Source organism: Erpetoichthys calabaricus, chromosome 8 (genome assembly GCF_900747795.2).
Source record: "Erpetoichthys calabaricus chromosome 8, fErpCal1.3, whole genome shotgun sequence".
Taxonomy (NCBI): domain Eukaryota; kingdom Metazoa; phylum Chordata; class Cladistia; order Polypteriformes; family Polypteridae; genus Erpetoichthys; species Erpetoichthys calabaricus.
Window position 1 is genome coordinate 196,780,518 of NC_041401.2, and position 25,992 is coordinate 196,806,509.

The 25,992-nt window shown below is 39.5% G+C and overlaps 1 protein-coding gene across 1 annotated transcript in view; it reads left to right on the forward strand.

Moving 5' to 3' along the window:
- The window catches only part of slc49a4 (solute carrier family 49 member 4), a 143,532-nt gene that overhangs the window by 87,813 nt on the left and 29,727 nt on the right, over window positions 1-25,992 (forward strand). Inside the window, 2 exon segments of the mRNA XM_051930332.1 lie at window positions 9,408-9,516; window positions 21,864-21,931. Of these exon segments, the coding sequence (XP_051786292.1) occupies window positions 9,408-9,516; window positions 21,864-21,931 (177 nt within the window).

Consider the following 25,992-nt stretch of genomic DNA (forward strand, 5'->3'; position numbering starts at 1 on the left):
GCAACGGTATCCCCCAGTGGAAGGCATTGCATTAACACCCTGCCACACTGCACAGATTTCTTGTTTGAGGAACATGATGAAGAGTTCAAGGTGTTGCCCCGACTTCCAAATTCCCCAGGTCTCAATCCAATTGAGCATCTGTCATATACCCTAAAAAGAGAAGGTCAACTGGTACTACTCTACCAGCTTGTGGGTGGAAAGCATTTTATTAACAAGTAAACAAAGTAGCTTCAACATGAGAATGAACGCATTTAACCAAGCGTTGTACAGTAGCTCTGCTGGTGCAATGGCTGCAAAGCTGTGCTTTAAAGAATCGATACATCATTATTTTTGTGATCACTTTCATACACAATGGGAGTATTACAAGTTGTAATTATTTATTGCAGCTTTTCAAAGAAAGGAGATAATTTTCAGATTTTTTGGAAGTAGCCTAATTTCCTTTATGGATTCTCCACACCACATCCTCATGAGCTGCGGTGTCTCTGCCTTAGTGTGGCTTTAATCCGACTCCAGCAGACGGAGACTTCAGTCAGCTTAAAAGCGTCACATGTGAGGCGCAATTACATTGTTTGAGTTCATTATCGGTCCCTGGGGGCAACAGAGCTGCTGCTTAGAATAAACTGCTTGTATTTATGTTTCATTAAGGCCTCATTTTACATCTGGAGTGACAGATTGTCATCTCAGGTCTGTCTGTGTATCTGTCTGCCTACCTGCAAGCAGTTGAAGCCTAAGATAAAAGGAATCGATGACTGAATACAGACAGTTTTGTATAAAATGCACACCTATAGTCGTGTGAAAAAGTAAGTTTTACTTGGTTTTACTTTTTTTAACACATGTGAAGATTTGATCTTCATTTAAACAAACCCTATCTATAGATAAACGTGATGCGACTGAAAAAAAGCACTGAAAGCTTGACTTTGCGATAATTTATTCAATGAAAAATGAACAAATGTTCTATTTCAGTCTGTGAAAAAAGTGAATCCACTCTTGGCTTAAATAGTCGGTTGTCTTGTCTTCAGCCAAAGGTTTGATGTTGTTGGTCATGTTTTTGACGTTTCTTTGGTTCATTTTTGAATCATTGATTTATGTTGTTTATGTGCCTTATTATTTGTTTTTTTGATTTTGTTTATATTATGTGTTATGTGTTTTGTGGGTGGTCCACCAAAAGGTGAAGGGTCTCCCACAGTCCATGGTGGTTCACTGTGAATACACTCTGGAGTGTTGACTTTACTTGTGCTTTTTGTGAATTTCTGGATTTTTGACCAGTATGCTCAGTTTTTGACTTTGCCTAAGATTTCTGTTTTGGGACTTGTTTTTGTTCGCCTTGGATTACACATCCTAGCAGCTCCTTTTATCTTAATGTGTTCTATAGAGCTTCATATATTTACAGAGCCTATTTTGTGAAATAAACATTTTTTTATTTTACTAAGATTCAGTGCTTGCCTTTATTACTTGCCGGAGATTTGACGGTGATATCCCCCTTTATTGTGCGTTATTGGAAATGTTTTTGGAACTTATTGGGACAAGTGTGCTTTGGGACTTTTAAGTTCATGTTACTGTTATTGCCCCCTCCAGTCACCATTTCCATTTGTCTAGTAGTCTTTGACATTGACAGGCAAAAAACATTTTTCCCACTCCTCCATGCAGCTGTGCAATGTTTCAGGGGCATCTTGTTTGCTCAGCCAATTTCTTATCCCCACTGAAGCATCTTGATGGGATTCAGATCTGTGCTTTGACTTGGCCATTCCAGAAACCGTCACTTCTTTCTTTGTTTTCATCCATCCCTTGGTGGATTTACTGGTTTGTTTTCAGGTCATTATCATGTTACAAAGTCCACTTTGGGTTGAGCTTCAGTCTTCTGACAGATGGCCTCACTTTATCATTAAACACCTTCAGGTACAACAACGATGAATTCATGGTGGATATTTTGATGGTGAGCTGCCCAGGCCCTCAAATGCATGAACATGCAAAACCAGAACATCAAATGCATGTCTTCAGGTAATGGGATGAAATAAAACTCTTCTGTTTTCCTCCTCTGTCCAGAGATAAGATAAGATAAGAACTTTATTTATCCCGAGGGAAATTCTTTTGTCATACACATGCTCAGTGCAACAAGAGGAATAAAGATAAGGTAGTCAAGAGTTTAAAAAGAACAGTAGTAATAGTGCAAACAGAATAACAACTCTAAACAAAGTAACAAAGAACTCTAACTAATAGTTTGTATTATAACTGTATAACTAATTTGTGCAAAATAACAAACAACTATAACTAAAACTATAACAGATATAATAAAACAACAGATTATTAGTGCAAGTGGTTATGAAAAGTGACTTAGTGTTTGTGCCATGAGTAAATGAGATAGCAGCATGTGATGATGGGATGAAACAAACATTCAGTAACATACAGATGAGTAAATAAAAAAAAAACCCAAATGAGACCTAATGACAAAGAGCACATTGTTCCAGAAGTCTCTGCCTTTCCTTAGGTATTTATGGGCAAGCAGTAGTCTTGTGCTAATGTTCTTTCTGCTGCACTTCTGACACAACTCCCATGTAGATCTCTTTTGTGCAGCTTCTGTCTAATAGTAGACTTGTGCAGTTTAACATCAATAGTGAGAAGAGCTACCTGGAGGTCCCAGGATGAAATTCTTACAGCAACTTGTGTTCCACTCTCAGGCTGTACTTGGTGGGGCAGCTTGGCATGGACAAGTTGGCAGTTGTTTGAAACCTTCCTTTTGAAGGCCTTGGAGAGCCATTTCAATCTGGGCATGGTGAAAAGACACACTTCAGCAACAAAGAGCAAACTAAACGTTTGAGGTTTAAATAAGAACATTGGTTAGACATGAGACTCGCACGATGAACATTCTAATCGTTTGCAACTAATTGGAATCTGAGGTATTTGAGGTTGTTGTATATGGAGGGGTTAACTTACTTTTTCTGCTTGCAAAATATGCATTTATGTTTATTTAAATTATACATTTGAACATCGAGAAAAGTCAAGCAAAATGACACCTTTTATTGGCTAACTAAAAAGATTACAATATGTAAGCTTTCAAGGCAACTCAGGAACTTTCTTCAGGCAAGATGTAAACTGAAGAAGGGGCCTGAGTCACCTCGAAAGCTTACATATTGTAATCTTTTTAGTTAGCCAATAAAAGGTGTCATTTTGCTTGACTTTTCTCTACATTCATAATGGCTAACACGGTACAACACCCTAGTACTACAGACATTTGAACGTCATAATGTAAATGTGTTTATTATATTATATCCTTTTTATCTAAAGACACTGTTTAAATAAAGATCAAACCTTGATGCGTCCTCTTTTATTAAAAAAGTAAGAAAACCTTCCATGTGGTGTGCTTACTTTTTCAAATGACTGTCCGTGAAGAGATCCATTAACAGCATGTCATGAGTTTCTGGTCACCACTCATGTTTATCCACACATATGTTGCTCTCCAATTGAAGTAAACACCAAAGAGATCATTAGGACGCCCTTATCGATATCCTAAGCATTTTCTACTGGAGACTCTTCCTCATTCTGCCTTATTTAACTGTAAACCTGGAAGCTTCAGCGAGTTTATTCATCTGGGATTAGGGCAGCAAGTGCAGCATCAGAATGAAATGTAAAGTGGGGCCTTGAGAGAGCATTTGCTGGTGTGTTGGACTTACAGAAAGAAGCAAAGGTAGCCCACTCGCTGATTTTCGTATTCTCGTTGACAAAGGCCAGTTGCTCTCAAAGCCGCCTTTTTATTTATTTGAGTATTTGTGTAAATTCACAATGAGATGTAGAAGGCATATGCAAATGTAATCAGTGCTTATTCTTTAAACATCAAGCTTTGTAACGGCACACATTAAACACAGGGAGTTGGTTTTCACTTCAGTATTTTAGCCACTTTCATCTAAATGATTTCATGCATCTTTTCACTTTTGTCTAAACAATTCTCTTTCTGTTAAATTATTAATACGTGACTAAGTATGTTGCTCATATTATGCTTTCCTTCCAAACCACCCTAATCACTATAAGCCATTTCTTCTAAATGCAGCTCACTGTATACAGCGCAATCATCAAAGCAGATTCAGCATTGTGTGGCCAGGGTCACAAAATAAAAGAGTAAATTTCATTAATGGCCTAACAACCTTGTTAGGGTTATTGGGAGGTTCAAAATGTTGTCTTACAGGTAGATAATGAAAGTCAGTATAATACAGACAGCCAGACAAATATTTCTTTTTCCCAACAAAAGATGTAGCATTTTATTTTCATTCTAAAATATGTTGAAAACCCACCTAGAGGGAGTAGAAATCACGAATGCCTTTGTTTAACCAGTGTTTGCTTTACAATGCCTAAGAGACGTTACACTGCTGCCAAATAAAGAAACACATGAAAGCTGACCCCCTCTGCCATGACTGGTCAGGTTTGTTGGTCTTCATCATCTCCTGGTGATAAACTGCTGGCCAATGAGAAATCGTTGAAGTCCTTCTGTCTGTGTCTCTCAATCCTCTTCCTCCACTATGGCCTCCTCACACCTCCTTCACAAGTGAAACTTCATCCCAACTCGCCTCCCATCTCTTGACGTTCTGTTTTTACACAGATTGACGGTCAAGAGACCACCATCTAGACCTTATCCTAAACAATCCTGACCGTACAAGGCTGCTTCCTGGTGACATTGTGTTTTGTTGTGGAAGGGTGTTAGGGTGACCCTGTTCTCACTTTCAGACTCTTTGCTACATAGACCTGAACAGAGGTTTCCAAACTCCCCTCTATAGCCCTCTTATTAACACTTAACAACCTGTTGCAAATCGAAACAAGCAGCAGAACAGCTTTACACTTTGATTCGTCGATTACAGGTGAACATCCTCAGACTTAAGGGTCTGACATGTGCCCAAAACAGAGGCAAAATAATAAGGTTGACAGAAGAATACCATTACACCCTGGATAGACTGCTGCTCATCTCGGTAGGAGTCCAGACAGCCAGGTGGCTCTTTGTCTCAGTAAGCTGATTAGTCTTTGGTCCAGTGTGGTCCAGCATGGATGGAATGACAGTGAGACAGACAGAGACACCTGGGCTTTTCTATTAGCCTCAGTTTATCCCAGTCTTGTGCTTCGTTGATTACCTCTTGGGCCAATGGGACATGTAGTGTAAGGCCAACTCGCATCTCATGTTCAGACATCTCATTGACCAATCCTGTTTAGGCTTCACTTCTGTCCTTGAAACTTCTGCCAGCTCAGCTCTACACTGTAGCCTGGGCACAGAGGCAGACTTGTTCATGTCTTTGCACATTTAGTTTACTGGTTCTTATCTCGTATTCTCTAAGTAGAACACACATGGTTTTTCTCTTAAGATCTATTGACGGGTAACAAGATTTTAATATATCTGACCTGGTATGTGTTGAGGAGGATAGACAACAAGAAGTTTTTCTAAGACTATGTTGACATCATTAAGTTTTTGCTTTAAAAGTACAGACATTAGTCTTCACTTTAGCCTTTTTGTCCATGCTACCCCTACGTTTTAACCCTTGAAAGCGTAGTCTTTTAAAAACGCCCTCTAGAGCTGCATGCTTCTGAAAATACTGGCACAGCATTGCAGTGTTGATGGGTGAAAATGTAGACTTTTTAAAACGCAGACTGTAATTGCATGCTTATTGGTTTTATGCTTATTACATAGCCCTTCCCTGGTTGGATCCTACTCATTATAGCGTCTCATTCCCTGATTGGCTGTTCTTCATGAAAGATAACCACAATCAAACAGAGTGGACATAGAGGAGCTGCTTTCCACTGTGCTTGTTGTGTCGCTAACATGTATGCATTTAATTTGTGCATTGTACAGACTGAATTATGCATACATGTGGAAAAGGCAAATCATTTAAAGTTTGCAACAGCTTTGCAATAAATCCCATGACCAGCTGTGTTTCTGTCTCTTCAAGGGTTTTCCTACCAGAGCACGCATGCCCAGTCTAGGCAAGCAGCTACATCATATGTGTTATCAGTCGTTTTACTGTGGGTGGAGATGCTTTTGTTAACCAAATGGCGTTTTTAACTATGTGGACATACGCTGAGTACTATAAGAGTTAAATTTGAATCCCGCTCTATGTGTGCACCTGGCATGTGTCTGAGTCTCCTATCCTTCTGTAGCTTATGCCTAAAAGCTGATGCTATTATTTTTATTCACTATGATAAAATGTGTTTCCTGTTTTGTACCAAGCTGGACCATAATATATTTATACATATATATAGGCCATTGTTCTTTTCTTTCTTTTCCTAAGTTTACTCACAGCTCCCAAAAAATAAAAATAAAAACGTACATTTAAAAAGTCACGTACATCCTAAACAAACAGGACTATCAATCAAATTGTGGTCATCAAAGGTATCAAAATCTGCCATGTCCTGTTAGCAACTAGGTGTAACCAATCATGTTATATAAGTTTTCTTAATTTGTATGCATTCCTTTTAAAGTAAAATGACCTAATCAATGAATTGTATAAATATAGCCTGAGGACATGTTTTCTTTGTAGCAATGTGACTAGCATGTGGCTATCATGTAATACATTTGTTTCCTCTTCGAAGAATTAGATAAAGAATAACGATTGACGCTTTCTCCTGCCTGTGTTTTATTGCTTAAATCAGGGCATTACAGTGGGGGGGGGGGGGGGGGGATGTGGGATGGTGCCTGTGTGTATTAAATTTTCTTCCACAGTACATACTTTATCATCTTACTATAATACCAAGCAATTGTTTAAACGTCACCGGGGATACCCCATTTGAAGGGACAGCAAGAGCCCTTTGCTTTTAGGCTTGTTAGTTTTGCTGTGTCCACAGTGAGCCACAGCGACTTTAAGGATCTTCACAGCTCAACGTGATGCTATTTTGGAGAATCTTAATGAACAGCATGGACAGACTTGTGGGGCTGAATGGCTTATTCTTGTAACAATTGCTCTGATGTCTAATATTATATTGACTTCGTGTCCTTGCTTTCCACACTACCTTCTTGAGAAGTTCTCTTCTCAGCAAGGCATCATTTTTCTTATTGAGACCCATATTTGATTGTTACCCCACCCTCATGGCCTTTTTTCTATGGTAGTGAATTCTGATTATTGTTTAGTTGAAGCTTTTTGCACATTGACTAAATTGTTAATTAACAGTTGCATTCTAACCACAGTATTATGGAGGAATATTTCAGACAAAAAATACATGTGTTGTGAAATGTGATAATAAATAAGTAACAACATTGTATATAAGCATATACAATTGAATCTTTTAAGAAACGTGTGCTTTTTGTTGATTATCTCTTCATGCATTTATGATACTGTATGCAACATGATACACACTTTGAAGTTAAAACTGTCATAATCGCCCATCAGCACATAAGGGCTTAGTGATTGGTTGAATAATTCTGAAAGACCCGGCCCTAGGAGTGATGAGCCACACGATTCCCAGGCAAGCAAAGTAAAAGTTGCCCCAAATTATTATGCAAAGCAGCTGCCTGAATTTTGTTATCAAAAGTCTGCATTTGAGGTATCTGCTGTAAATGTGTGCCACTTGATAGCTATTGCCACATTACTGACGGTTCACCAATCGACACGCAGTACTTGCTAGAGCCTGCTGTCTCCACTATAACAATGAAAATAACAGGCTTCTTTTCAAGGCTTTTTTAATGTTGTATGCTATGTCAGTGAAATAAATACCTAAAGAAGTAAGGAACAAAATACATATATTTTGTGACATATTTAATTATTGCTGCTCATTTATTTATTTACTAGCCAATTACCCAGTGGCTTCACTCACTGAGTGCAAGGGAAAAAAATAAAATGTAGTCTGTAAGTTATTAAACAGTAACACATTAACATTTTAAGAAGTAAAGATACATTGAGCACTACTGGAGTGGTTTCGGGTAAACTACATTTTAAAGGCGCTATAACACAACAGGTAAGTAGTACTAACAGCAGCTAAAATGTATTTGGATCATCTCTCGGTAGTAAATCCCTTTTGAAAGGCGCTACACGACGGCTGTGGTATAGAAATTACATTTTCTATGTGAACGTCCAAATTTCTGCCTGTGGTAATGTGCCTTACTGACATAACCAGCAATTGAAGAAAATTAGTTTTGTGTCCTCTGCAGTGTTAAGAGAGAAAGGATTTGGTTTGGGATAAAAGGAAAAAAGGTATAAAGAAAGGAAATTTTCCTTTTTCTTTTCTATAGTGTAGAGAGACGTCTTCGCTGACGATATGAGTGCCTATTGGGGAGCTTCGCGGCGGGTCTCATGTAGACTGGAGAGATGGCCCTGCCGTTAACCGGCCGGGATGGCACTGTCGGTCCTCCACTCCTGTGCGTGCCTCCAGGGACCTCATAACCCTATACGTGCAAAAGAAAGTGCGAAGCACCTTAATATTAGTTTGCCGCAGTCTAGAAAAGGGATCCCGTGTTTGCAGTTGTCTGGGCTATAGCTCAGGGGAAGGAGGAAAAAAATGAAAAGTGCTTACTTTCACTTAAGGCAGAAGCGCAGTCACCGTCTCAAAGGCCGGCACAGCTACACGTGCCGGTTAATTGACTTTTATAGTATTTTTGCACGGCAGGAGATGCTACTTTTTGCAGACACATTCATGTCATCGCGTGCCTACGGAGGGATGATGTGGAACAGGTTAATTGGTTGGCGCGAGGGCGCCGAATACAAAAAGGAATTACAGCACCTGACAACCTTGAACTATGTGCCTGTGATTCAAGAGAAAAATAATTCTGATAAATGTGAACGCTGCCCTTCCGTGTTTAACGGGCAGAAGGTCCAAACAATTCCCAAGTCCAACACTTTACATGAAGAAGTCTGTACATCTTCTTAGATGTAAACTCTCCATCATCTTAAAATAATTGATTACAAAAGCAACCTTGAATGTTGCGGGGTTTTAGTGACCCGAACTCACCTTAAGGGACAGTAAATAGTCATGCAGGGCAATTTACAAACAGAGTCCTGCTTCGATGGCGTCGATTACACTCATTCGCAAAGATTTCCACTCTCCCAGGAGCCGACGGGGCACTTAAGTGTCACAAACAGTGAGAGAAGAGAGGACGCTGCCCGAAACTGTGCGCCTCCCACCGTCCACTTTGTTCTCAACGTAATTTCCACATCGCATGGTCATACGTCATTTCCGTTTCAAACGCGGAAAGAATTTTATATATATAGATTTATTGCCACATTTCACAATACATTTATTCATTTGTTTAAATATTCCTCAATATACTTTGTAATTAACATCATCAATGAACTTTTCCCCCTGGTTCAGGATGAAGACTTCTGTGTTCATCATCATCCAGTCCTTGGGGTCCTCTCTTTGTTACTTGCACGATGTTTTATTGACTAAAAGATGAAGTCAAACAAGCCAGTGATGGTCTAATTCACGTTTTTGCTCTTTCTTTGCAGCAACTTCCGTTTTCTTATGATCGCCTTGGCTTACTCGGTTCCACTTGGAATGTGCGCAGGCTGGTCTGGGGTGCTGGATATGATTTTAACACCTTTTCATGTTAGCCAGGTAAATACTTCTTATGATATTTTGGAATTATAGTCTTTCGATTACTTTAGATGATGGCTTCATCAGCCTCGCCAGCCATGGTGTGTTAGGAGGCAGGGCTAATGTTTCTTCTCTAACTTCATCCTGTAATTCTTTACCATTTTATAGCATTTTTGGGCATATATGATGCTGAACTCTCAAGGAACAAATCAGCAGGATAATAAAAAGGCAATCAGAATTGGGAAAGAGCTCTCATTTCAATCAACTAGACAGCTCTGAAATATCTGTGTTTTTCTGAGTGATTTAAGACAACATCCACTCACAATATGTGGTTCTTATTGCACCTGTTTAACTCTATCTTTAAAAGTTTGAAATTTCTGTATTTTCTTTTTCAGCTCTTGAGGACAGCATTTTTAGTTTTATCATTTAAAGGCTGAAATGCCTTCCTTTTCTTTTTTTCTGTTTTTTTTATCCTGCTGTTTATGACACGGTTTTGAAAACAGCGATTATCTGTCCGCCTGTTTTGTCATCGCAGCACCTTTGAGTGCAAAGCATGAAGCCTCCCTGAAGAGGATCAAAGTCCATGCCTATGCATAGCCATGCCAAATTAGAGTCACAAATGAATGTGACATACAAGTCTCTGGAATGTGACAGGGATCCACAGTGCTCAAACTAAAGAGGGCGTGCGGACTTCACCAACACTGTGCCTGGCTCTCCATTCAAGCCCAGTCTCCAGAGCTGAAAGGTAGCACTACCCAGTGATCTAGCTGGTCACACAAATCAGCAATCATATGTTTATCAGAATAAATTAGAGTGGTATAAATGATACTGCCTGACTGCTCCAGAGTTCCACAGTGCTGTGAAAAAATATTTGCCCCTTACTTATCTCCTCTGTTTTTGCATATTTTACACAGCAAATGTTCTCAGACCTTCATACCAATGTCAGTATTAGAGAAAGAGAACGTGAGTGAACACAGAATGCAGTTTTAAATCAGGACTTTCTTTATTCAAAGAACAAAGTGATCCAACAACTCTATCATCCTTATAAAAAAGTCATTGCCTCCATAGTTTCAATATTTAGTTGCAGCTCCTTTAGTAACAAAACATTTCATAAAATTTGATCATGATCTCTCACATCATGCAGATATATTCCAGCTCAGGACTCCTTTAATTCAGAAACACTGGGAGTTTTGTGAGCACCAACTGCGTCTTTCAGGTCCTTTCTATCGGGTTCAAGTCAGGACTTTGACTAGGCCGCTTCAAAACCTCTGAGCCATTCTGTTGTAGGCTTGCTTTAGTGTTTTGTCTCTTTCTTCTGCTGTATTACCCAAATGCACTTCAGCCTCAGGTCACAGAGAGGTGATCGGACACTCTCCTTAAGAATATTCTGGTAATGTGCAAAATTCCTGGTTCTTTTAATAATGGCAAGTCTTCCAAAGCATCCACACACCATCACATTACCACCCCATATTTATTATGTGTCTGATGTTTTTAGTATCCAGGGCCAGATATAGTGGGCCCTTTGTCATCCAAAGAGTTCCACTTTGAACTCATCTGTTATCATTCCAAAATGTTACTGCATAATAATCCTGGGGTTTCTTTATGCTCATGTTCCTCTTGACTAACAAAGTTGTCTCTTAAATTGTCTTATTGTGGAATCATGACCACTGGCCTTAGCTGTGGTTATAGAGGACTGCAGTTCTTTGGATCATCTGTGCCTTCTTGATTGAGTCATCTCTGCGCCCTTGGAAGGCCCGTCTTTCCTCTGAAGATTCACCACAGTTCTCCATGTTGTCCATTTGGAGATCATGGCTCTCACTGTAGAGCAGTGGAGTCCCAGAGCCTTAGCAACAGCTTTCCAGATTGCTAAGATGGATAAGTGTCTTTGTTTTAGGAGTTCTTTTGATCAAGACCTAGCATTTAAGAAACCTTCTGGTGACAACTTCATGCTAAATGGTGAGAGTCAATATATGGGGAGGATTAGGTTCAACAGAGCTGGCTGTGTTCAGCCATTCTCAATGGGACAATTCAGTACTGTTCCAGATGTTCTTCATTTGGTGATAATGGCTGTCACTGTGTTGTGCTAGAGTCCCAGAGCATTATTTAAAAATATTTTAAACTGTGAATCGTATACCCAAACTCTCATCCGAATACTTACCTTAACTCAGAGTTCTTGCAAAGATAACTGAGGAAATGATGCCTTTCATTATTTTAGACCAAGTTTGTTAAGAGCAATCCCTGTCCAGCTTATGATGAATACTCACTTGTGTTGAAACTCCATCTAAATGTGATTGTCCAACTGTGTAACCATCTCTAGATGATGGAAAGACATTTGGAAGAGTTACATCAAATACACATGTACTGTACATTAGGCTTTGGACCCAGTATATCATAGTGAGTAGTACTACTGTACAATAAGCTCTGATTTCCTCACCCTGTTATGTGGCATTCATCAACATTGCAGTGTCACCACCTTCTATTTCCTTTCATGTCTGCTCAGAGATTCTGGGAGTTGTGTTTCTGTACATTTACCTTCTCTCGGCTCTGGACACTCACTCTTGACACCCTATAACAATTGTTGCACTTTTACAACAACAACATTTATTTCTATAGCACATTTTCATACAAACAATGTAGCTCAAAGTGCTTTACATGATAAAGAAAGAGAAAAAAAGACAAAATAAATAATTAAAATTAGGGAACACTAATTAACATAGTATAAAAGTAAGGTCCGATGGCCAGGGAGGACAGAGAAAATAAAAAAAAAACTCCAGACGGCTGGAGAAAAAAATAAAATCTGCAGGGGTCACGAGACCACCCAGCCCCCTCTAGGCATTCTAACTAACATCAATGACCTCAATCAGTCCTCATTGTATTCAGAGTTCTCATGGAAGATTTTGATGATGATGGTCTTGTGGATGTCTGGCCTTTAATCCATCAATGTAAGGACATCACAGTGCTTTAATTAGGTGGTGGTGGCGCAGATCACCACCACAGAAAACCGGAAAAAGAACAGAAGAGAACATAGGGTTTAGTATGGATTTTGGAGCCACCATGAATAATAATGATAATTAATTGAATATACAGAGCATCAGGATTTAACTAAGATGAAGCTATGAGAAAGCCATGTTAAAATAATGAGTTTACAGCGGCGTTTTAAAGTGCTCCACTGTATCAGCTTGGCGAATTCCTATTGGCAAGCTGTTCCAGATTTTAGGTGCATAACAGCAGAAGGCCATCCGCCTCACCACTTCTTTTAAGTTTAGGTCTTAGAATTCTAAGTAGACACTCATTTGAAGATCTAAGGTTACGATTTGGAGTGTAAGGTGTAAGACATTCTGAAATATAAGATGGAGCGAGATTGTTTAAGGGTTTATAGACCATAAGGAGTATTTTAAAGTCAATTCTAAATGACACAGGTAACCAGTGTAGTGACATCAAAACTGGGGTGATGTGCTCGGATTTTCGTTTCCGAGTTAAGATTCTAGCAGCTGCATCCTGCACTCGTTGCAATCGATTGATGTCTTTTTTGGGTGGTCCTGAGAGGAGTGCGTTACAGTAATCTAGCCGACTGAAAACAAAAGCGTGAACTAATTTTTCAGCATCTTGCAATGTTATAAGAAGTGAAAAAATGCTGTCCAAGTAATCTGATTAATATGTGATTTAAAATTCAGGTCAGAGTCAATAGTTACCCCTAAATTCTTTACCTCCGTCTTGACTTTTAATCCTAATGCATCAAGTTTATTTCTAATAAACTCATTATATCCATTATTGCCAATCACTAAAATTTCTGTTTTCTCTTTATTTAGTTTGAGAAAATGACTACTCATCCATTCAGAAACATAAGTGAGACATTGTGTCAATGAATCAAAAGAGTCGGGGTCATCAGGCGCTATTGATAAATACAGCTGTGTGTCGTCAGCATAGCTGTGGTGGCTCATGTTATGTTAGGATTGAGTCTTGTGGACCACCATATAGAATATCAGGGGTCTTTGAAGTATAATTACCACAACTAACAAAGAATTTTCTACCTGCCAGGTAGGATTCAAACCAATTTAAGACCCTGCCAGAGAGGCCCACCCATTGACTAAGGGGATTTCTAAGAATATTGTGATCAATGGTATCACACCTACATCATTACAGTCTGATGCAGAGCAGTGTCTGCTTTGTCACTTTACATGTCCCTGTTCAAGTCTCAGACACTTTCCTGGGACAGTTTTGCCTCTGCCTTGTTAAACTGCCCTTGGAGATGTTCCAGAGGCTTTCTGGTGCAGCTCTACCCACAAAGTGTGTTTTTCTCCAGAATTTGTCCCATATTCTCCTCTCTGTTTCTATTCTGTCTCTCTGTTACTGTTCTGTACTATATCAACTTGCCACATATGAAGATCCTGTAGGATAATAATATGTGGGAGTGACTGCTTATCTGGTTCTTAGATGTAGTACACATTTTAAACTCCTGATTTTGCCAGGTTATCACACTACATCTGCCCAACACTTCCTTTTCACCATGAGAGATCCCAAGTGTGGCTCAGAAGTAAAGGTCTGTTAAAAGTGCACTGGCTTGTTGGCCACAAGCCCATAAAACAACAGCACTGTATACCCCGTGACCTGAGGTGAAGTAGTTATTCCAAGTAAGGCACGCTGAAGCCTCAAGGTCAGATTGTTCTACAGTCTTATCTTGTCACCGCAGGGTGGCGACGTGTTGTCTGTTGATTAGTACAAGCAAGTAAGAATTTCACTGGACACTCCATACATGTGACAGTAAGAACACTATAAACCTGATGAAGAAAAATCTGGGCCAAAACATCACCCTAAGTTTAGCATTATGCCTTAAGCCTTAACACAAACAGCAATGGAGAATGAGGTGTTAAAGTACAGTAGGTGCTGCCGAGAAGGGACAGCAAAACAGTCTTTTTATTGATCCAATCAGGTTGTGAAATTCATGTTCTTTTGGCTTAAACTGCAGCAATTTTTGTAATTACCACTATTCAGTCAGGGTGACTAACAGAGACGAGCAGTAAAGCACTTAATGATATTAAATTTGGATTACAAAATCGATACTCAAACAGCAATGGTGTGTTTTCAGAGAAATGTAAAAATGTGCTTGTATTGTTCATGAATTGCCTTTTTTATCTGTAATAGACATGATGTCTCTTTAATGTGCACTTTGTTGACTCTTGCAGAGTTATACTGTAAGTTTATGTTGACATTTGATGCCCTACAACATCATGATGATTGTCATTTAACAAAATGTCAGTTCTTTGAGTTGGGAGTAACAATCTCATGATTCTGTTGAGCTTCTCCAAGTTTAAAGCCTAGGCTTACCCAAAAATTAGGCCGCAAAGCTCCAGATATGGCCTAGTAACAAAAAACAGTCTTGCCTTAAACTGAAGAATGTCAGTTCTTGACATTTTGGTACCTTCTTTATGGACTTAATGTAGGTTTCCTTGCAAAGTGTTACAATGTCCATCCATCATCAGAGATGACCCATCTATTATCAAACCCACTTAATTTGGTTTAAGGTGCAGGGAGCAAGAGCCCACCTGGGCAGCACTGGGCACAAGACAGGAAACAACCCTCAACATGTATACCTTCACTTTTAGACATGGGACCATTTAAAGTTGTCATTTCACCTAAAACACGGACATCTCATGATTCTGTTGAGCTTCTCTAAGTTTAAAGACTAGGCTTGCCAAACATTTAGGCCACAAAGCTCCGGATATAGCCAAGTAACAAAAAATCTGTCTTGCCTTAAACTCGGGAAGCAGGCTTCTTGGGAAGCATGGATGAGAAAGGACCAGACTGAAGAAAAAAAATATGCATCTCAAAAGAAAGGGGTTAGGGGAAACTGAATAAATCCCTAGACATCCATGACAGAAAAACAAAGTTCCATTATATTTTAAAGAGGTTATTAAAAAAAGAGGAATGAGGCCTAGAAGAGGTGCATCCTAAGCAAACTATGTCAAGTCTGTAATCCAGAAAACTAAAAGTTCATAACTAGAAAATCTTAAAGAAAAAAGCACTGACACAATTAAAGATCCAGAGAAGCTGGTGCATGAGACATACTGTCCAAGGGGGGCGGACCCACAGCTGTGATGTCAGGAGGGCCCGCCCCCAGACGACCTAAAGGCGCAGGTTACATATTCAAAACCCGATATATCACAGAAAATACTAATAAATACAAAATTAAAATTGTACACCAAAGTAATACTAATGAAACAGTAAGATGCATATTCAGACCAAACAAAAACATATTTAATATGAAAACTCGCCAATGAAAATAAATACAGAGAAAAGAAACACAGGGCAGGGATAAAACCCTGGTTACCATATAACAAAATCTGAGTGCCAGGAGGGTCAAGGGGAATGTGCCAACTCCACACAGATGGTGCCCAGGCTGAGATCCTCGAGCTGTGAGGCAGCAGTGCTAACCTCCGCACTGCCATGCCATCCATCCAAAGGTGGACTTTAGGACTATTAATGATTCTGAATTGGCCATGCGTTTCATGAAAACAAACTTGAAGTTGAGCTTGGAAGTGACCAGTGATGACTGGCAGTCCCACCAGGACGATTACTAGTTCAGCGATCAATCCTGACTAAGAAAGAAGCAACCATCAGAATGGAAAGGATGAACCTTGTGATCTGCAATATGCATTAACAAGTTATGTAAAATGCGCCAGCTTGTGGGAGTAGTGATTCTAAAATTTTATGCATACTGCTAACTGATGTATGACTCACAAAAAAGCCTTTCAAGACACAATCTCCCTAATGGTTAGGCTGCTGGGCAACCCGCCCTCCATCAGGTAACCTCTGCTTTCTTTCTGCGTGTGATATAAAAAGGATGAATTAAGCCTTGGAACTCGTCTCATAGCAGTATTTTTATTTGATTGAAACCCACATTTGACCTTTGCTTCGTTTTACTTAACTTTGAATTTTGGAGGACTCCTTTGTCATATGGGGCTTACTGTTTATGTACAGTGCATATGAAAGGTCTTCACCCCCTTTGAAGTTTTCACATTTTATTGTTATACAACATTGAGTCACAGTGGATTTAATTTGGATTTTCTTGACACTGGTCAGCAGTTAAAGACTCTTTAACCTCAAATTGAAAACAGATCTCTGCAAAGTGATCTAAATTAATCACAAATATAAAAACACCAAACAACTGATGGCCTAAGTATTCAAAACCCCCTTCCAGTCAGTATTTAGTAGATGGCAGCCATGACAGCCTTAAGTCCGTGTGCACAGGTCTCGTCTCTGTCAGTTCCGCCGTTCCTTCCCATTGTTCTTTACAGAACTTCTCAGGCTCGCTCAGTTGTCATGGTGGCTGTGAGTGAACAGCCTTAGTCCAGTCCAGCCGCAAATTCTCAATTGGACTGAGATCTGAACTCTGACTCAGCCACTCCAGGACCTTCACATTACTGTTTTGAAGCCATTCCTGTGTCGCTTTGGCTTTGTGCTTGTGCTCGTTGTCTTCTTCTTCTCCCAAGGCGCAGGTTTCTTTCAGGCTTCATCAGAGTTTCCTCCTGGATTTCCTCATATTTTGTTCCATTCATTTTCCCCTCAGAAGCCTTCCAGTGCCTACTGCTGAGAAGCATTTCCACTACCTGATGCTGCCACCACCACCACGCTTCACGACAGAATGGTGTGTATTTTAATAAGGCGGCATTTAGTCTGATGGCCAAAAAGTTCCATTTCATCTTCCTGAGCCCATAGAACCTTCTTCAGCTGACTTCACAGTTTTCATAAAGCTGTGACTGGTCGAGCACCCACACACATTTGTCTGCACTGTCTCTACAATCTTATCTAGTGTAGCTTGTAACTCCTTCAGAGTTTTCAGAGGTCTGTTGGTGGCCTCCTTCTTTCATCTTCTTCAGTTTTTGTAGACAGCCTGCTCTAGCAGATTTACAGCTCTGCCATACTCCTTCCATTTCTTTATCATTAATTAAACTGGATAGTCAGTGATTTGGAGATTTTTCTTGTCTCCGTCCCCTAACTTGTGCTTCTCATGGAGTTGCTTGGTATGTATTTTTGTTTTTCGCTGTGAATGTTAGGCCACCATACTGTCTCACCACAAGCTGGCCGTTCCAGATACAATTTGTCGAAGCTCCAAACAGGTGGCCACCATTAAACCAAAGGAGCTGCACAATTAATGAGTTAGTCTGTGTTATAATGGAACAGCATACAAAATAGATAAATGGCGTGAGGTATGAAAAAGACCCTGAAAAACTGGTCAGGACCTCCCCTAGTCCGTCTGGGACAGGCCTCACCCTAGGCAGCTTGATCTCCCAACTCCACAGACAGACCTCAAAAACAGGCAAATTGAAATTGCTTTAAATGTGCCAAAATATAGCAAAATGCCCATTATTGGAAGGGAAAAAAGATTAAAAAAATATTTGACTTGGGAAACAAATCCCCAAAGAGTCTTTATAAATGAAGAATTTGTTTATTTAAACAAAAGAAAAACAAAAAATAAGAAGAAAGGAAAAAAATAAGCCAGGAAACTTGCCCAAAAACACAGTTGAAGGTGAACAAGTCCCAGTCTGAAACTCTAAGGTGCAACCAAACAACAGAAACAAAATTACAAAGTCCAGCAAAGGAACAACTCACAATACCATAGATCTCTCCAATCTTCGGTGAACCAGTGAAGGATCTGCTCCCAGCTTCAGAATATAAAAGCTCAGGGCGGACTTTCAGCAGTGACATCAGGGTGGTCACGTCTTCACGTCTTTTGCGGTCTCACCCACTAAGCATAAGGAACATAAGAGAACACAGAAGCACAATACAGACATACTTAATATACAGAACAATAGTAACATCCAGCCATCCATTTTCCAACCCGCTGAATCCGAACACAGGGTCACAGGGGTCTGCTGGAGCCAATCCCAGCCAACACAGGGCACAAGGCAGGAAATAATCCTGGGCAGGGTGCCAACCCACCGCAGGACACACACAAACACACCCACGCACCAAGCACACACCAGGGCCAATTTAGAATCGCCAATCCACCTAACCTGCATGTCTTTGGACTGTGGGAGGAAACCAGAGCGCCTGGAGGAAACCCACGCAGACACGGGGAGAACATGCAAACTCCACGCAGGGAGGACCCGGGAAGCGAACCCAGGTCCCCAGATCTCCCAACTGCGAGGCAGCAGCGCTACCCACTGCGCCACCGTGCCGCCCACAATAGTAACAAAGATGCCTAATTACAATAAAACACATGAAAAGTAATACTTTATTGGGTGGGAGTTGATATGTTTCGAAACCTAGTTTTGTTAAACTTGACTTGCTTGTATGGAATGTTATTTGATCTTAATAAAATCAATAAAATGTTTAAAAAATAAATAATACTTTACAATAAACATAAGCCAAGGAGCAAACGCTTGTTGTAACATAACAGTCCATTGCGTCAATTAAGCTCCATTTGCTGTTGGATTCTCAATGGTATTGCTAATGTTTGTGATGTGCCATCTGTTGGAATTAGTGATGGACTTTTGGATTCACTTTACAGATTTGATTCTTTTAAACTTTCAGATTAAGTAAATCATTTCATAATAATAAAAACAAAATAATAATTAAAAAAAGCAAAACCTTTCACTCTTGAAGACAAATTCATTAATTATATTATTTATATTTTAAACTATTTTAAACATGCTGGTAATGCATTCTGTTTAACAGTAACTTTTCTAGAAGCACTAAGCATGAAAGTATAATGCAAAGGCATGGATTGTGGTCAAAATTTAACATCTTATTAAAGAAAGAAACATCCTCTAACTGGACAATTCAGTAATCAGGCAGGAGAAAATCTGTTCATTGTATCTTTTAATTACTCCTTGGCAAAATGCCTTGGATGAAGCATTCATCAAAAGCAGTCTGTTACAGCAGGGTCAGAATGGTCAGAGAAACAAAGGATAGAGGTTCATTTTATAAACTGTTGAATTTACATACAGTGTCAATCAGTGCATACATTTTACTCTGGTTGGTTTGTTGGTTTACACCCAAATATTTATATAGAATAAAAGTCTGTTATATTGTATTCTGGTTCTTCTTATACCTTTTGAGATGAGCCACCACCCTTGAAATTTCTGTGCATATAACAATTGTCCATTCTCGTTGTTTATAGGTCATTTGCTGATTTCTTAGTCATCCTTCAGTACATTTTGTACAGTATATTACATCAACCTTTCTTCTGGTACATTCTTTATTTACTTCAACATCTCAGTATTTTGCCTAAACCAATTCTTAGATTTCAGTGTACATTTTGTTGTTCACTTGATTTTTATCTCGTTTCCGACATTTATTAACCCTTTATGCTATTTCTTAACGATGAATGCTATGTTACCCTAAAATTATTCTTCCACAAGTTCAAATTAGATGTGACGTTTGAGAGACAGAAGTTCTCAGTGGGATAGGCTCCAGCACCCCCTGCGACCATGTTCAAGATTAAGCGGGTTAGAAAATAACTGACTCATCAAATGAATGAGAATGATGTGACTGGTTCTCTGGTGATGATTCGGCTTACAAAACAAATGAACGAGAATCATGTGATTCATTCACGAAGCAAATGGACAAGAATCGGGAAAATGGCTCAGTTTGAACTCAAACGAGCAGAGAATGATACATGTGTGGTGCATTCAGTGAGCTCTAAAAAGTGAAGTTGAAAGAAATCATTAAATTAGAATAACATTTTATAAGGTTTCATTGTGTGTGACTGATTTGTTTTATGTACAAAGGCACATAAAGGAATTATATACATATAACTACATATACATATATATATATAGGGTGGAGTGGTGGCCCTGAGGCTAAGGATCTGCGCTGGTATCCCAAAGGTTGCTGGTTCAAATCCCTGTCACTGCCAAAAGAGATCCTACTCTGCTGGGCCCTTGAGCAAGGCCCTTAACCTGTAATTGCTCCAGGGGCGCGCTGTACAATGGCTGACCCTGCGCTCTGACCCCAAGGGGTATGCGAAAACTAACAAATTCCTAATACAAGAAATTGTATAAGGCGAAATAAAGAACAAAAAATAAAAAAAATAAATAAAATATATATATTCTGTGTAAAACAACTCCAATAGCTACTTGTACAAAACAATTAAGCCATTCTAACATAAATGTGTTGTTACTGTATTGTAATCGCATGATGCATGACAGAATAATTAATGACAGATTTCTTGTTTGCGGGTAATGATTTTGTTCCGACTAGAAAGATTCAGATGGGCGGTTCTTGCACATGCACTTTAACCGTCTAAATGACAGGGACTGACAGCATCACACACATGCTTTAGCACTCCCGATCAGCCCTACTGAATCGTTTCATTCATGTTCATTGATTGATTCCTATGATTCACTGAAAAGTGTCTCTCAAAAAGAACGAATCATTCAAAGATCACCCATCATTACTTGGAATGAAAATTTCAGTTGTATGTTATTACTGTCTGCATTACAAAATGCATTCCAATAGGTGGTGCACCACTGAATATGCCCAACAGAGCCGGATGAACAGAAATCCGCTTTCATTATGCAGATTAGAAGATGAATCCATCACAGATTCTTACTGCTGTTGTTGAACACACACATAATCAAAAGGAGGGGAGAACTGGCTTCCAGTGGGATGACTTGTCCTTAGTTTAGCACGTCACATTACTTTTGCCCTCATTTTCAAAGCAAATATTAAGATATTTGGAGTAGGAATACAATATGCTGGTCTTCATTGGCTAAATCAGTATAGAGCTATGGCAGAGTCTTTAAAGAAGGGCACCATAAACAAATAAGCTGTCTTTACCAAACATGCAGTTTAATGTAATGAAATGTTAATACCCAATGATTAACAGCAGTTCCCTGGCATAGTTAATTGTGCTTAGCACCATGGCATATTATGTTTTACCTCTTTGTTTTCCTTTGAATTTTGCACTGTACGTGCATGTTATGAATTTGGCAGAACATGTGCATGGTAATGATAGATATTACGGCCCATATATCTTGTAGAGCACAAATCCCATTTGGCCCTCATAGAACTGCTGACTGCTTTTCTAAACACAAATCAAGCATCTGTTTTACTGTTTTTTTTTTTCCTCTTTTCTATCCTTGAGTGAGGGGCCCCCTAGCAGTAACAGTCAAAGCCATCTTACTTTCACTTCTTCTTACTCGATATTGAAAGCAGCCTTAATGAAGCCGCTTACAAACCAAGCACTCCCAGTAGCATTAAAGCTCTCAATATCCCAATGCCAAATTACAAAATCAAGTGAGGCAAAAAAAAAAAAGCTGTTCGTTCGAGCAAACACTTGAGCACCGAATTGAACTGTTACAATGAACGCTGTGGAAACTATCCCATCCACATAATTAAATGGATTATTGTGTCTGTTTCAGGTGGATGCTGGTTGGATCGGCTTCTGGTCTATTGTTGGGGGCTGTGTGGGAGGAATAGCAATGGCAAGGTAAGTGGGAGCAAATAGCCGGAGTTAAAAGCTCCAGGCACATTCACAAAACGCATGAATGTTATTTTTTATTTTCAAAAGAAGATATTTTTAAGTTTCTACTCCATCCTCCTAATGTTGAAATCACAATAAAACCACATTTGTTGGCACTTTTAAGAGAGTGCTGGGAATACTGATGTTATCAGCCCGTCGTTTGATGGTGAACTTGTCAATGCCACCTCTGATGCCTTGATATTAGTCTCTCCTTCGATGCACACATAAATAATATCAAAAAGATGTCAGCTGTCCTGCACCATCACTTGTCTCCTTCCTCTGGTCCATTCATCACTGCATTCAGGGACAGGTTCTACCCTCTAATCTTAAGGATACTTGGCGTGCACTCCTAATCGTCCTCACAACCGCATTTATATGACTTTGCTGTCACTGTCCTCTCTGAAATACTGTTTGATGTTGTGTCCACTGTCTGCTGATGAATTTATTTTTTCTCTGACCTGTCATTCTGCTGTTCAGATTCTGTAGGAGACTTACAAGTCAGAATCCCATTGTACAATGTACTATATGTGTGACAAGAAAATTAAAACCCGCTCTCGACTGTTGTTAATTGTGATGAGAACAGACATTTCAGCCCAACAACCTTGTCCATCCTTTTCACAGAGATTCTCCCACATACACAATGAAATTAGAAAATGAATTAATTTATGACCTTAAGTCTTGACTGCTCTAATGCACTGCTAACTGGCTGTCCATCCAGCCTTCTGTGTCGTTAGATGGTCCAGAATGCTGCTACAAGAGTCATTCACTCAGGAGCTTTTATTGCATTCATTTTAACATTTTGGTACTTGTCACATCACACAGAGTTGCTGACTTCTTTTACATAATCTTGTAACGGCCAACCCAATCGTCCAGACCGGCAACTGCACCGCCAAGACCAGTGGCCTGGCAGCCTGCAGGGTGTTAGACTTTGACAAACCGTACTTCTTCCAATTACTTCCCCAATAAGTGATCAAATAGGCGAGAAAGGCAAACAGTAAGTAAGTTAATAAAGTGAATATATATATTAATGAAAAAGAAGTGAAACAAAATGCCAAACAGTATAAATATCTCACCTCTCCCCTAACACCCACAACCCCACAAGTGAACAGCAAAATATTTTACAATGCAAACTCTCCCTTGACCGTACACTGAACATAAAACAGATATGACGCACAAGAAACACGTATCACACGTAAAGTCCAGGAAATCGTCCAGAGAATGATTAATGGAAATGACTTTGAACCGGTTAGAAACTGTCCAGCGGTAACTGCAATATGGGAAGCACTTGATTGTTCACTCCTTTCCCAAAATAAAAAAGAAAAATGATCCTCGGGGTGTACTGATACTACTGAACCCCCCCGGGGTTTTGTGAGAATGGCGAGATCATTACAGGTCCAGCATTGAGAGCAGCAAGCTGTGGATAGGTATGTGATGACCCGGATCAGCGTTTCTCTGTCTCTTGTGATGCGGTTTGTGGTTGTGTTCTGGTTTGTTTCCTTCTCCTTCTCAACTCTTCTTGTTAAAATAGGAAATAACCCGGATGCATTTGATGGGTGGACAGGAAAATTACCTTGAGGGGTCACGGCTCTACAGTGTTCTCCTTTCCTCTTTTTTTCCAGGGGGGCAACATTTACACAGATGCACTATAGACTACATAAATGGGACAATGCTATGAAAGACAGAACTCTGCACAAAACACATTAAGATGTCCCCATTCATGTAGCACCGCTACAATCTTAGCTAGTCATATACTCTGACATACTCCATGTCTAACCAGTCTGTGACTCGCCTCAGTAAAATCGAACAGTCAGGTGTTTTAACAGAACCAATGAGCGTATATGTTTTATTATATGTTCGTCATTTTATATGTGCGTCCATCCATCCATTTACTGTTGCTTATCCGGGTCACATGAGGAGCAATCTAATCAAAGATGCCCAGATGTCCCGTTTCCTCGCCACCTACTCCCACTTGTTCCCAGGCCAGCTGAGAGATGTAATCTGTCCAGCATGTCCTGAGTCTGCCCTGAGGTCTCCTCCTTGTTGGATATTCCTGAAACACCTCCCCAGGCAGGCATCCAGGAGAAATCCTAATCAGATGCCTGGACCACCTTCACTTGGGTGGTCTACGTGTATCCATGTTTGTAAGCACCATCCATAACAGGCAAACATCAAAAGAAATTTATAAACAAGAGCAGAACTAATCATGAAACTCGGCAAAATGCACAAGTGTTCTGAAGAGTCAAATTACGGTGAAAACCTACCGTGTCCTTTGGACAGAACATTGTGAACTTTCAAATGCACAAATTCTCAGGGTATGTTGCATTTCTGTGTACAAAGCGAAATGAACCTGCATGTAGAAACCTTGTAAATGCTCATCTGCATATAAAAGTCTTTGCATTTATATAGCGCTTTTCTCACTACTCAAAACGCTCAGCAATTGCAGGTTAAGGGCCTTCTTGCTCAAGGGCCCAACAGAGCAGAGTCTCTTTTGGCATTTACGGGATTCGAACCGGCAACCTTCCGATTGCCAGTGCATATCCCTAGCCTCAGAGGTAGAGCTATAAAGTAGATTCTAGCTAAAGAGCATTCATCTGAAATTCGGATGTTTCAGCGTAGTTGGTTGGCTGAAGCAACCCATTAAAAGAATATTCCATGATATTCCATATAATGTGTGTATTCCGTCACTACACACATTAAATGTTACCCCGTGTAGTGTGTAGTGATAGCTGATGAAAATTTTAATCTCATGTTTTCATGCAGAACAGAGATATCAGTGTTTCTGATAGAATAGGTGTCTGTGGTGACCAGTGCTGCACAACAGCAAACAATATCAAAAAGTCCATGAAACAAATCACACATTAGTTGTGCCACATAATACCTAAGTCAAGTTGACACATGTAGTTTTACTAAAATATTGTTAAATAAACAAGCTGTAGAAAACATTCTTGTGAACAGAAATGGAATGTGCTCGGCTGAGAACGTGTATTTGAGGTGTAGACCTGCCTCCCATCACAATAGTTATATTCATATCTACACATGGAGTAGCTCGGGATTATTTAGCGGCAGAATATGAAACTGCCCTTCTGTCTATGGAAGCATCTGAGATATGCACAAGTCTGAGCCTTATGCTCTTTCTGAGGATGTTTTCATTTGTTTTTCCTTAACCTTTAATCTTTACTTTTAGGTGACTCTCAATGAATCCTTGTTGTTGATATCACATGATGCGCATTGTTAGCCAATGAATAAGCTCTTGTTGAGTGGCGTCCTAACCAATGAGTGAAGGGTAATGTTTTTAATTCAGATACATGGGTGCATCTGAGGGCATTTGATTTTAGGTCATAATAGTGTTTTTTTCAGAAGTGATTTATTTAATAATATTTTAGTAGTACTAGGGTGTTGTTGTACTGTGTTAGCCATTATGGATGTAGTGAGAAGTCAAGCAAAATGACCCCTTTTATTGGCTAACTAAAAAGATTACAATATGCAAGCTTTTGAGGCAACTCCGGACCCTTCTTCAGGCAAGATGTCATTTTGCTTGACTTCTCACTAATATTTTAGTAAAAAATACATGTTGTGAGCATTGACATGTCAAAGATGCAACAAGTTATGTGAAATCTTTTTCATGGATGTTTTCATACAGTTTGCTGTTCTGCAGCTTTGGACACCATAGACTCCCAATTATATCATACACTTTTATTATCTCTATTATGTATAAAAACATGAGATTAAAATTTTTAATTAGCTATCACTACAAACTACAGAGGGTAAGAAACATATAAAAAATATATAATTTTTGGCTGAAGAATTCCTTTGAATGTATCAGATGCAGGCTGCCTTGTTGAGCCAGTGAGCTTTTTCATTGGCTGGAAAGTCATCTTCCATTGACTTCTCCCTGGGACAGGAAGGGCATAAGAAACGTTCCGTTAAAAAAATAAAGACAGCAGGAAACCAAACGTTTCTAGTGCTTGAACTTAGAAATAATAGCATGTGCAACTCAAGTCTGCGCAGGTTGCCAAATGAGTGGCATG